This window comes from Ceratina calcarata, unplaced genomic scaffold, assembly GCF_001652005.2.
Source record: "Ceratina calcarata isolate Rehan_Ccalc_2016 unplaced genomic scaffold, ASM165200v1 scaffold8, whole genome shotgun sequence".
In the NCBI taxonomy this organism is placed as follows: Eukaryota; Metazoa; Arthropoda; class Insecta; order Hymenoptera; family Apidae; genus Ceratina; species Ceratina calcarata.
Window position 1 is genome coordinate 654,133 of NW_017179316.1, and position 13,292 is coordinate 667,424.

The window sequence follows — 13,292 nt, forward strand, 5'->3', positions numbered from 1 at the left end:
GATAAAAGGCAGATGCCAGTTCATTGTTCGGTTTGATTTTATAACAATTCAATTATCGTGCTGCGGAATAACGGCATGCTGCCTCTAAATACAATTTGATACTGCTATTTCAAAAGCATCCGCCACCGTTGCAAGAGCTGCGTCAATTTTATCCGATGCACAACAACTGCATCGTATAAACGTTGCTCGCTGGACAAGATTTCGGCAATTTTCCAAAAAGGTGAGTGAACAAAGTATCAATATATGTTTATCGAATTTGAAAGTACCACGTTGACAACAGTATACAACGCAGACATCTAAATATACGCATGTGCACGTCCACACGACGCAAGAGCGCAAGTGCATTGTTGAAGTAATCTATTTCGTGTCGACTGCACTGACTGATAGGTATAGATATATACATATATCTCCTCGATGCATACATGTTAGACGAAGTAAATGGCAAGGTGCACGTAGAACGAGTATGTCTCTGTCTTCATGTGTGTATGTATGTACATATTTTGTATACACGATTTTGTAAAAGGCAGCGCTCGTCGATGTTTGTAAATTCATTGTTGTTCATCGATGTTCCGTGTTGAACGCGCACCGAAACAAGCAATGGTGAAGAAGAACGCGAACCTCGCTGATTCGCTCGAGACTCATCGATTCGTAACATCACGGAATTCCGAATCCTGTCGTTCTCGTCTTGCTTCATTCTCGCCTGTCGCTCCTGTTTGTCAGTGAAAACTGAAAACGATCGAAACACTGGAAACACGCGACGCACCTCCAAGCAAAAACGAAACATGTTTACGAACAAAACGATATAAGACAATTCAAAAGTCGTTCGTCGATTATCTACGTGTAACACGTTTTGGGAATGTCAGAATGTTCGACTCGGCTTCTATTTGTCGATAAAGAGTGTACCGCGTACCGTACGAATTCAAAGATCTCCGATAGGAAATGTCTTACAGCGATGGCGGGCGTCCAATACGAAAGTACGGCACCAAGTCGCCGAAAAAGCTTTGCGTGACGAAGAATGAGAATAGCGATAAAACGATAACCACCATCAACTGCAGTAATCATCATCACAATCATTACCATCATAGCCACCGCTTTCTCGACGCCCCTCAGCCGTCGGTACACAAACGTAATCTCTATATTGTTTCATACCCTTTGATAGTGCTTTTCAATGTTCTGAGAACGCTTCTCTATCAGTTGTACGTGGTGTTTAAGTATTTGTACACATCCACGTCTCAGCTGATCCAGCGGAGACAAGCTTACAAGCAGACCTGCCAGCTGGAGGTCGTAGTTGGCCAGAAGTCGGGCGACAGTTTGACGAATAACAATTTAACTGCGACCGGGCAGACAGAGAACGACGGGATGTCGCAAGTACCTAGAAGATCCATCGGCCCTGGCCCAGGAGATCCTTTACTTGCTAAACAGAAGCATCATCATCGTAGAGCGTTCGAATTCATCAGTAAGGCACTGAAGATTGACGAGGACAATGAAGGTACGACGTCGACATACTGTACACGGCGTAAGAATGACCTATTCCACCGTGCAATCGGTCCTCTCTAATGCTCGTTACTCCACGCTTTTATCAGGTCAGAAGGAAATGGCAATTGAACTTTACAAGAAGGGAATCGGCGAGTTGGAAAAAGGGATCGCCATCGAATGCAACGGTGGCCGTGGGGAAGTATGGGAACATGCACAAAGACTTCACGATAAAATGCGCACGAATTTGGCTATGGCAAAGGACAGGCTCGACTTCCTTGGTACGTAAATCGATATCCCGAGCTGTACATAGAACATACGTTTCTTAAGCTGTTCCAAGTCAGCCACATTAATGCAGTTACAATTAGTTACTTATCAGTCGCACTCGTCATTATGAATTTTTCTCTCGTACAGTTTATGGTGCAGCTTAAGGAGTGACGCGATGTCAATGTATTTTAGCATGTTCATGTGTTAATTGTTCTACAATGTTCACGCGTGTGTGTGTGCGTGCGTGGGCGCGTGTATTCATGACGGAGCGTATCTGTACGTGTATGCATGCGCGCGTTTATCCCTTTCTTTCAATGGTTTTACTTTTGGCACAATACGTTTCCTTTCTTTTTCATTTCTTAACGAACGACGCAGATCTTTATTACACGTACAAACTGGTAGTCGAACTTCGTATAGCAGCCGTACGCGCATTCGTTTCGAGTCTTAATTAACTAGTCAAATAGTTTACGAATCCGAGAGAGAGCGTCGAGACAATTGATCGAAGATCGAATCTGTACTTAGCTATTCAGCCTACTGCAGCATGGCAGAGAATGTTTTTCCTTTTTGTAGTGAGTGTGTGTGAGCTGAAAAAACTGGATATCTCCGATGAATATCGTACATCTGGAAGTAAAATGGACAACGAACATCCGGGCAAGAATCTGAGGGCCCGACGTAACATGCACACGTTACAAACGACTCGGTCTCCTTTGAATACAAATCACAACACTAAAAACACAAACAGTACACAAACAGTGAACGTAGGGCAGAATACATGCACCCAAATTCCCAAGTTAAGGCCACGCTCTCCAAAAAATTATTCTGCCCATTCCGAAGGTACTGTTCGTCTGAAGTTTAACGGCTTACAATATTGACTTCGAGCAAGCGTTTCTTAATTGCTTCCCTAAAAATCTTTTCTTCTTTTCCATTGTTAACGTTACGCACAACTGCATCAGCTGATTACTTACCGTTGTATCGCAACAAGTAGTAGACGTAGACATGTTGTCACACCGATCCTTACGATCGGTGCCATTTTTTTATACGTAGTACGCAACGTAGTTCACTTAGATTGAGCAATTCGAGAACAGAGTAGAGCAGTGTACGTATACGTATACGAGAGAAAAACATATATAAATATGCATGAGACATCGAATGAATCGAGAGAGAAGGGATGTGCATGAGACTGAAGAATTTCGTTATTCGAAGAATATGTTAAATAATTTATAAAGATGTCCCTCGCATTCGTCTCCCGAAAAGAAATGTGCCCTTTTTATTATTACATTATTGATGTTCGGAGTTTAAGTTCGTCGCAGAGTTTTGATGTCCATGTAAAGCTTTCTCTTAAAATATACGTGTATTACTTATCATTAGAACGATACGTTTCGCACACGTCACATGCATATTGTATACTACGATTCTTTTGCAATTAACTTACGTTAACAATTGTATCGTTCATTGCGAAACGTTTGTCTTGTATCTTATTCTTTGCATAGATTTGAGAAGAGTTTCTGTCTAACGATACTAATCGCTTTGCGTTTGGACTCCTATGCATTGCGACCGACTCGTCTTACGCACTTTATGTTCTCGTAGCATCGGGGAGAAAATTATCCGTTCCTGGAAAACGAATGGGTACAGCGATCAGCAAGAGTCAAACGTTACCGCGTAGCATGGGTCGTTCGACGTCGGTTCAACCTTGCCACCGAGTCACCCCCATAAAACCATCGTCCACACCACCGTCGGTGAAGAGACAATTGTCCGTACCTGGAAATGGTTCGCCTATCAGAAGACCAGGAACCCCTACCGCGTCGAACAGTAACAGAGGAACGCCAACGCGGAAAGCACCGATCCTAAAGGGTATAGATCCGAAGCTCGCGCAAGTTATCTTGGACGAAATTTTAGAAGGAGGAACAGCCGTGCACTGGGAGGATATCGCTGGGCAAGACGTTCGTAGACATTTCAATTACGCGTGGACGGAAGAACTGGTAACAGACGCAAACTTACATCCTGTATTTCTTAACGAAACAGACCGCGAAACAGGCACTGCAGGAAATGGTCATTTTGCCATCGTTAAGACCAGAATTGTTCACTGGCTTAAGGACGCCTGCGAGAGGGTTACTACTGTTCGGTCCGCCGGGGAACGGGAAGACATTACTCGCTCGCGCCGTGGCTACTCAGTGCAATGCCACGTTCTTCTCGATATCCGCTGCTAGTCTCACGTCGAAGTACGTGGGGGAAGGAGAGAAACTGGTACGAGCTCTTTTCGGCATAGCGCGGGAACTACAGCCGTCTGTGATCTTTATCGACGAAGTAGATTCACTGTTGAGCGAACGTAGAGATAACGAACACGAAGCCTCGAGGTAAATCTGTTTGAACTTGTCATTAGCGCGCGATACCATTACCACGTGTGTAACTCGGGATTACCGTACAGGCGATTGAAAACAGAATTCTTGGTCGAATTCGATGGTTTGCCGTGCAATCCAGAGGAGAGGGTGCTAGTCATGGCTGCTACTAACAGGCCTCAAGAATTGGACGAAGCCGCTTTGAGGAGATTCACGAAACGAGTATACGTTACGTTGCCAGATTTGCGAACAAGGATCACGTTACTCAAACGGCTTCTAGCTAAACACAATGACCCGTTGACAACGATCGAACTGAACGAAATGGCAGTTCTGACCGAGGGATATTCGGGAAGCGATTTGACGGGTCTAGCGAAAGACGCGGCTCTCGGTCCTATCAGAGGTAAATGAAACTTTCTAGCTGTCTTTAATTATACCCTTTCCTTTTACGCTCACTCGAGATCTAGTGGCTGGACACAAAAATCGAGGCCAGCCAATTTAATAAACATGAATCGTATCATAAATTCTTAATAAGAGGATTTATAAAAATGATGTATTAACATTGTGTAGAACTGAATCTAGATCAAGTGAAGGAACTGGATCTTAATTCTGTGCGCAACATAACGATGCAAGACTTTCGTGATTCGCTTAAAAGAATACGCAGATCGGTATCGCCCGCGAGTCTAGCCGCTTACGAGAAGTGGAGCTTCGAATACGGCGACGTAAGTCTATGATCATTAAGTCGATCGAAGTACGAGCCTCGAGGTATGCGATCTACGCTAACAAAGATATTTGATGCGATCAGTGAACGAAGACGTAACGATGGAACACGCTACAAGAACGATCTTCTGCGATATTAATTATTAAAGAGTGTACATATTTAGCAGCTTTTACATTTTCTAATCCACTTTACAAACGACAACATCTATACACGAAAAAGAAAAAGAGAAAATGTTATGACATTGCAAAAGGCACTCTCGCTAAATAATGTTTTTTAAAATCGTCTTACAGCATTGAAACGCTGTGACATTAATAGCTTTATACTAAAGAATGATATATATATAACACATTCCATACTCCATCCAGTAATCAGGTATCATAGATTTACGTAAGTTCTAATTTAACGATGTTGATAGTTAGAATTCTGGTGTTCGTAGTTGCACGGTCCATGTAGTTTTCTATTTATTCGTTTCGTACATAGGAGTAACTGTCAATTTTAATTTGATTAAGTCGTTAATTTATTTTGTACTGTTGTCTAAACGTGTCATCACAGTTGAAACTAGTCTAAGCTGCAACAAGAAGGAACACGCGCGTAGTTAACAATTGTAACGTACACTGTACGTCGAAGGGAATAACGTATATGTTTAATCATTGCTCGAGCACAATTAAATCGAACGATTTTAGTTAGGGAAGACTGCATTTGCACACGAAACAGCACACGTCCAGTCAGATAATAAAATAATTAACGTAATCGGGTATGAACAAATTAACTATTGCTGTAGTCGCGTTCAGCGAAACTGAGCATAAAAAGAAGGGACAAGAATCTGTAGATCTTGTACGAGCACGTGCTAAAAGTCGGAGGGACGCGAATTCTTTAAATAGACGTACTGCGTGGAATGCGTCAACGTACTTGGAAAAAGCATTGCAATCATCATCCTTGTTGCGTTTAGTGATATTCGGTTAATTATCGTTGAAACAAAGCGATGCGATTAAACTGTAGTTAACGACGGAGGTGGGCATGTAATGAATCGATTCCTTGATTTTATGAGATTTCTATGAGACAACGAATTGCGAGTACATTCGAACTCCGCGAAATGAAAAATGTCCGTTATAGTTATAGATAAAGAAGAAGAGAGAATAACGTTACGATAAAAGTATATTGCAAATATCGTGTTGCGTACAATGAAACCTTTTGATATTTATCTATCGCTTAAAATGCTCAAATAAAATGTGATTGTGCTTATACGATATAATCGCTGATTAAACGTAAAAAAGAAACGCGTTCGTTGCAAGGGTATAACGATAAGAGCGTCGATGTTAGTCAATATTGTTTTATGTTAGAATTACAAATCCCCCGAGTTCGTTCGTCGACGCGAAAGAGAACCGGGGAAATATAATTAATTGCTGCACGTTGTAACGCGTTAAAAATTTATTTTCAATGACGACAATGCAACGAGTTCAAAGCTTGTCCGATGTGACCGACGGTTCATAGCGGTCGAAGGTGATAGTAATTGCACCTATGTACGCAGCATCTATGTGAGGTATACGTCTCACTTTCAACACGCGATTCGATGAGAGGAACGTTGCTCGTTCCACTTGTTAGAATCTCTAACATCGGTTACAATTATTAATATAACATAATGGTAGTAGTAAAGAGTAATAGCGTTCCCAAACGCGCAATGTCACGCGCTTCTTTCTGTCGAGCTACAAACAATGATGCCAAATAAGTTCTCAGTTCTAGACTTTGCATCATTACAATGTAAACGATCGTATTAAGTTTAGCCGATTGATTTGATAGAACTAGATGAATTATCGACCGGCGTTTAGGTGAATATCGTTTACGTTGCAAGAATTTAGTGCCAACCATAATTAAGTTTTACTCATTGCTGTTCTCCACGAATCTTTATGCTCTCGCCTCACGCGAAATTCGTTTGCGTCAAATGATCTCTTGCACGCTTCAGGAGAAACTACTCGTTAACTGAATTTTTTTCGACGATCTTGCACGACACAGACTGTTATCAACGTATGGGTATACACATGTTTAAAACCCTGGCCTTCCATATTGAAAAACACGCTCAGCCTCGATTAAGTTATTTTGCTACTTTTATAATGACTTGTAACAGAGACTCTCTGAGAATATTATAAGCGAAATAATAACGCTAATGTTAATTGTTGCTACTCAATGGTAATGAGACGTGGATGGGTCGTTAATGAAACGTCTGCATAAGTTAAGTTCTCTCGACGTAATTACTCTGTAATTGTAATGAACCTCCAACGATCTTCCTTCTCTGGACGTTGCAAATGTTCGAGCGTCGATCTCGCGTAACGTTAACTTTAAAAGAGATTCATATCACTCACGATATATGCTCTTTTTATATGCACGTTTTCTAAAATGATAACGACCGCTAGTAGAATAAGTCGTGATTTATTTAATAAATCGTAACAGATTTGTAAAACTCAGTTTCATTTCGATGAACTACGTTCATCTTCGTAGCAGTGGACGTTTTCACCTACTACTTATAATAATTTCCAACAGTATTATAAATCGTCTAAGGGAAAGTACGTTCGACAAATTTAGACGACGATTGTAGATCGCAAACTGAAGATTTTCGTTGAACAGTTGCCTTTTTAATAACATTATATCGTAGCGTTCTCTCCGCTGACAGAAAATAACAGATACACACGTTTAATTAACGTTGATCTTACTCGGTGACGTCGTACAATTAAATCGTATCTTTCAAATGTGGAACTGAATAGTTATACATATGTAGTCACCTGTGTTGTACAGAGTACAGAGATACGAGACGATCTCTGTTCACGTATCTTGCTGGTGTGTGTGATTGCTTGAGAAAGAAAACTGAGGAACGCATGTAATCGTTTGTAACAATGATTTGTACAGTACAAACTATTCTAGCGCATTTCGTGTAACGAGAAAGGAATGCTACGAACCTTCCACGTAATAAACCGACTCTGTTGTCGTTCACTAATTCCTCCGAGTTATCGTTTTCCGTTTATAACGTCGGCGTATTTCTACACTTAACGTCGTCGGTCGATTCGCGATAGAATTGTTCGTTTACTTCGTTCTCTTTCGATGGAGCATGAACCCATTGTACTCGAATGTTTTGTTTCGCTGCGCCTGTCTGAATATTCATTCAGTCGGAACAGCGATTTTTACGCAAATCATTCGCCCATCGTATATCCTGATCGAAGGACGGAATGATTTGCAGAAAGCTGACGCTAGATTCGGTTAACGGTGAACGATCATCATAAGAGTATAATTCGGCTGTAAAATAAAAATTACCTCGTATGTACTTAAAAAACGTGTTATATTATCTTTACATTTAATCAGTTATAAACGAAGGTACTACGTCTTCTTATAAATTTAAAAAATCACCTTTTGTTATTATTTCATAACTTTATACTCTTTAATCAACTGCGGGCTATGAAATAATACAAAATATTGTGTATTTTAAATATTTATTCCTTCTTTTTCATTCAAAGGACAATTTGTTTTTATTATAAGATAACATTATCCTAAGCATTTTCGAGGGTTCTGCCACCCCGCTGTACCTAAATTACTCTTTATGTAACTTCTTTTTTTCTTCTTACGTCTTGCGTCGATTCACCGATTATTATTAACCCATAGACGAGTCTTGTTTCTTTTATGTTTTCATTTTTTTTTCCACTTAAATTGGCTCTCCATAGTTCAGTATCACTTGTCGCAGTCAATTAATCATTGCTAAGTATATTCGACTCTTATGATTCTCCTGTTATTACATTCAGTACTGACTTTATACAAATTGGTTTCGAAAGCTTTATGGCTTTTTATCGTCGGTGGTGAAGCGAAGTATAGATAAGTTCTCAAGTTACTCTAACTCGTCCTAATTTTTTTCATTTTTTTTGTTTTGTTTTTGTCAAATCGTCGATTCGTTGACTTATTAAGACGTACCATTAAAAAGAAAAACACTACTTTCAATCAGAAATAAGTAGAACAAAAGCGGCAACTGTCTGATGGGGGAAAAAAGGAAAAAACGAACGATAAGGCTAACTCAATCGGAAATCAAAGAATAAGATTCTGTCAAAATCGTGCAACAAATTTCACAGCTGCATTTTATAATCGGAAGACACGAAAGTATAAGTATCGTGCCGTGCGACAACCGGAATAACGTTAAAATATCAGATATGATTGTCAATTGATACACTGATCGTTAGAATAGAATAATGGAATATGCCTACAGTATATCGAAGAGAAAGGAATTTCACGTTTTCTTCTTCAACTTTCGTACGAATCCAATGTTAACGAAGATAGAACGTCGGTGACTCCGGCTCGTAGTGGAAGTGTTCATCGTTATCGTTACATACTTAAATTACATCGTAATAATTACACCCAGGATTCGCTATTTCTTTGTACAGACGGAGCGGAGTCACCTGCAAGCAAGATGAGTTACAACAAAGTATCATTCGATCGGAGTCAAATTCATCATAAAATATCATATCTTCTTCTTTCTCTCTTTCTCTTTCTCTCTCTCTCTCTCTCTCTCTCTCACGTTCTCTCTCTTCACACTTCCGTGCGTATCTTCTTTAAAATCCTTACATGAATGTTTTGTACATTTACCACCGACGATAAATATCACAAAACGAGGAAAGTTTACAACTCGTTTATCGACTCGCATAGTAGTTTACTTTAATAAAGGGCCCTGCATACGTTAAAGCATGCATCCAAATCTAGCTACATCACAGGCGCCATGTCTACCTATACTTTCTATCTTATTACTATGTTCAATGTCATACTCTGTGTTTTACCATAAATGAACATCCTTATCTCTGTTCATTGACGATCCGACGTAAACTAAAGATTGGTAAATTGTGGCAAAAATATTAAAAATATAACAACGCAATGGTCGCATACATACGTACACCTTACGCAGCACAACGAATGCAGGGCTCGTCGAGGGGCTGCAATTTCTTTTCGTTTTTTTTTCTCCTCTTCGTCCTTTCGTCTTAAGTTCAGAATTATACCTCGTTCAACGCCGCGGAAATACAAATCGTACTCGAGGAGGGTCATTATGTTACACTGATGGATTGACTGCTACGATATTAACAGTTTCTTCAATGAGCATTTGCAAGATGCGCTTGCGTTCGTTACCAAATGTATACGTTCCTATTGTTTTGGCAAGGGAAACGTATAAATAAAGGAAATGTTTCTGTATCTGTGTGTGTATATTTAAACGTTGGTAGTGTACACACGTATGTGTATATATATATATATATATATGTATATATATATCACTTTGAACTTTTGACAATGTAGTCTCCCGAGATACTTGATATCAGTCGATATTGGTACAACCAAATTTAGGAGCTTATTTTCTTTTTCATATATATGTATACGTTTAGTACTTCGAACGAAGTAGAACAGAAATTTGTACATATGACGTTGCAGTCAAAATACCGATAAACCTGTCGCGGAGTAGGTATATGACGGAACAGTTTTTTCCTTTTTTTTTTGCTTTTGCAAACGCCCCGACTGTATCATGTGTAACGAGTTAGTCGATGCTGATCGTTAATCAATTTCATTGCGTGGGGTACTGCGGCATGGTGTATGCTACCATAGCTGGTTGCTGACCTGGTGGCAACGGTGCAGTTGCAGTCGGTGGTGCGGCGGTCGCTTGTGCAGGTTGCCATGTGCCTGTGCCAGGAGCAGGCATTCGCATACTATTCATATATTGAGCCTGTTGTCCATAATATTGGCCGTAGTACTGAGCAGGCTGTAAAAACTGTCCCTGCATTTGTGGATATCCCTGTGGGTACCAGTAGCTCATTTGTTGCCCGTATCCGTACGCGTACTGACCAGCTCCCGTCGTGACCTGTCGTCGTAACAAGAAGCAACGTACAATAATCTTTCACCGAACGAACTGGGAAACAAAGAAATGAACAACACTAAAGAACAATGAACATTCAAATGACCTGTTGAGCTTGGTGATTCGCGTTAGGGCCCACACTGTTCGGGTCTCCGTTCTCCTTTCCCCAGAAGCATTTGACAATGCTACCATTAATTTCTGTATTATGTGTCGACTCTATGGCATGCGTCGCTGCTTCTTTAGTAGTAAACTTTATGAAAGCATATCCTTTGTCCTTAAATACTCTTATATCTTGTATGGTACCAAAAGGGGAAAATGTTTTGGTTATCAGTTCGTCCGTAATTCCATTTGTAAAACCTCCACAGTATACCGTGCAATTAGTCGGACTACTTTGGTTATACACCTGTCAACGAAGAAAACATGAAAATTTAAATGTGACGTATACGATCGACCACGGCTGTAATCGACAAGGTAATTAAAACTCGAGTTTCGAAACACGTTCGACAGAGAGAGCAAGACACGAAAGACGAATAAGTGTGATAAACCATGATTCGGAACCTCGTACCTCTTCATAATTAGGTTTCGTATTATTCGAATGTCTCGGCCTTTCGGATCTCGGTGGCGGTGGTTTCCTGGTCGACCAATTTGTCCTGATGCTTCTTGATCCGAGCCACTGCCCGTTCATAGCCGCTATCGCTGCTTCGGCCTCAGACTTTTTGACGAACGATACGAACGCGTACCCTTTACTTTTCATGGTTTGTGGATCGCGTACGATTCTACAATTGCTAATCTCGCCGAAAGGCGCAAACGCTTCCTTTAAAGTTTGCGTTTCAATTTCTGGCGAGAGATCGCCGACAAATATGTGATGATGATTACTCGTGTCCAACTTCGGCTGATTTCCAGGGCTCGTTGCCCAGTTAACCTTCATTTCCTTATTCAGGAAGGATCTCTTGTTCATGGCGGCCAGCGCTGTAGCCGCGCATTGATGATTTGTAAATTCGACAAACGCATATGGATCGTTCCCCGGTTCCCTTATTATCTTACATCCCTTCACGGAACCTATCTGCGAGAAAAGTGCGCACAATAGTTCCTCCGACACCGAAGCGTCTAGATTTCCCACATAAAGCGTTCGTGGATTGCTTTCCTCGCTCATGCTCGTTCTTTCGCGGGCCCCTTTCCTTCCTTATTCAACTAATTTCCTTACGTTCTGCGGGCTTAATTTACGTTTCACACGTTCGGCGCGTGGTACGTGCATTTACCTCGACCACAGCATCAGAATTCAGATTTTCTCGCCTCTTCCAAAGAACACGGACGGTTGAACGCGAAGCTACACCCAGCCTCTACGTCATACTAACATAAAATGGCCGCTCTCCTGCTTCACTACTTTCCCTTCGATCATCCGCGTAAACTCACCGTTTCGAACGATTAACTTACTCAAAATCTCTTCTTCTCACGCTGCTGTTCGACCACTTTTACCTACCCGGCTAACACTCTTCGAATCGACCAGAATCTCGCGAAACTTTATCGGCTAAATTGCAAAGAACACGTGTTTTTGTATCATCCGTCGAAGATTTCATAACAGGTAGCGCGAAAACGCTTGTGAATCACTGGCCTACGAAACGTGCTAGAGTACGGACTTCCCAAAACTAGATCTGCGTCATACATTGCAGGCGATACCTCCAGTTTGCGCAGCGTGTAAAAGATATTTCAGGAATTTCGACCCAGCGCCGTGCGTCGTGGAACAGTGGAACTCAGGTTTCAGTTACGAGACTTCACGAATTTTTCCCTCACTATACCTCAATCACGCATTCTCTGGTATATCATATATATGTATTAATATATATATACACAGAGGAAATTTCCTCTCTGTTATGACATATATATAGTTCTCCAATACAAAGAAAGGCCGAGAGAAACGTAATTCTTAATTTCATCAAAGAGCGTAATCGTAATGATCGCGTCCAATGGCGTCGTCCCGGCGGCCATTTCAAATTATAATCTTCTACACGCGTTTTAAATGAACGTGAATCTCTAAAAGTAAAGGAAGATTTTAGAAACGATCATATTTGACAGTGAATGTACCAATGCAATTTATATTGACGATAACGTGATATTCAAATTTTATTAGTCTGCTGAACACATTATTCCTAACATTGATACTTCGTAACACAAGTAACTTATCTCAAATGTTTCAGTTAAAATAATTAATAATACATCGTAATATATGGCCACATTTAAATAAACAAAATTTCGTTCATTACTGGCGATAAATTTCTCACTTGTTCGCAATGCTTCGATACAAGCTGGCTCATTATTTCACTCTTTCACGCACGTACTAATGCGTTCTCTCACTGTACGCACATACAAATCGCACTCGTATCATTTAATATGTTTAATCGTACACTCGTACTACATTGCATCGAACCGATTCTCGTTGCTATTGAAATGCATAGAACGTTTATCTTCGATATTGCACATTTCTTTCTAAGTCGACTCAGTAAAACTTTTGCCGTGCTTGTTAAGGATGTATTGGCTATACAGTCAATTCCAAAAGTTTATGTACCTTAGAAAAACGCATTTCCTATCATTAAAAATAGTGCACTTTTCTTCTAATTTCGATATTTAATTAGTTAAGTAT

General features: G+C 40.5%; 2 protein-coding genes across 6 annotated transcripts; one reads left to right on the forward strand and one right to left on the reverse strand.

Moving 5' to 3' along the window:
* The first annotated feature begins 18 nt into the window (after positions 1-18).
* Positions 19-7,782, forward strand: spas (spastin). Of its 5 annotated transcripts, none has more exons than XM_018034584.2 (8): positions 19-220; positions 1,237-1,489; positions 1,584-1,754; positions 2,311-2,574; positions 3,328-3,680; positions 3,763-4,094; positions 4,166-4,476; positions 4,644-7,782. In XM_018034584.2, the coding sequence occupies exons 2-8, from the start codon at positions 1,360-1,362 to the stop codon at positions 4,805-4,807; spliced, it is 1,725 nt and encodes a 574-aa protein (XP_017890073.1). In that variant the 5' UTR covers positions 19-220; positions 1,237-1,359; the 3' UTR covers positions 4,808-7,782. The 5 variants fall into 5 exon arrangements, with proteins under 5 accessions (XP_017890073.1, XP_026674297.1, XP_017890068.1 ...); XM_026818496.1 differs by lacking the exon at positions 19-220 and adding an exon at positions 227-487; XM_018034583.2 differs by lacking the exon at positions 19-220 and adding an exon at positions 1,048-1,126.
* Positions 7,783-8,256: 474 nt separating this feature from the next.
* Rox8 (TIA1 cytotoxic granule associated RNA binding protein Rox8) lies at positions 8,257-12,300 on the reverse strand. Its single transcript, XM_018034586.2, has 3 exons — positions 11,220-12,300; positions 10,761-11,057; positions 8,257-10,660 (listed from the first exon to the last, which is right to left on the reverse strand). Exons 1-3 carry the CDS (start codon positions 11,805-11,807, stop codon positions 10,367-10,369), a joined length of 1,179 nt encoding a protein of 392 aa, XP_017890075.1. The 5' UTR covers positions 11,808-12,300; the 3' UTR covers positions 8,257-10,366.
* Between the last annotated feature and the right edge of the window lie 992 nt (positions 12,301-13,292).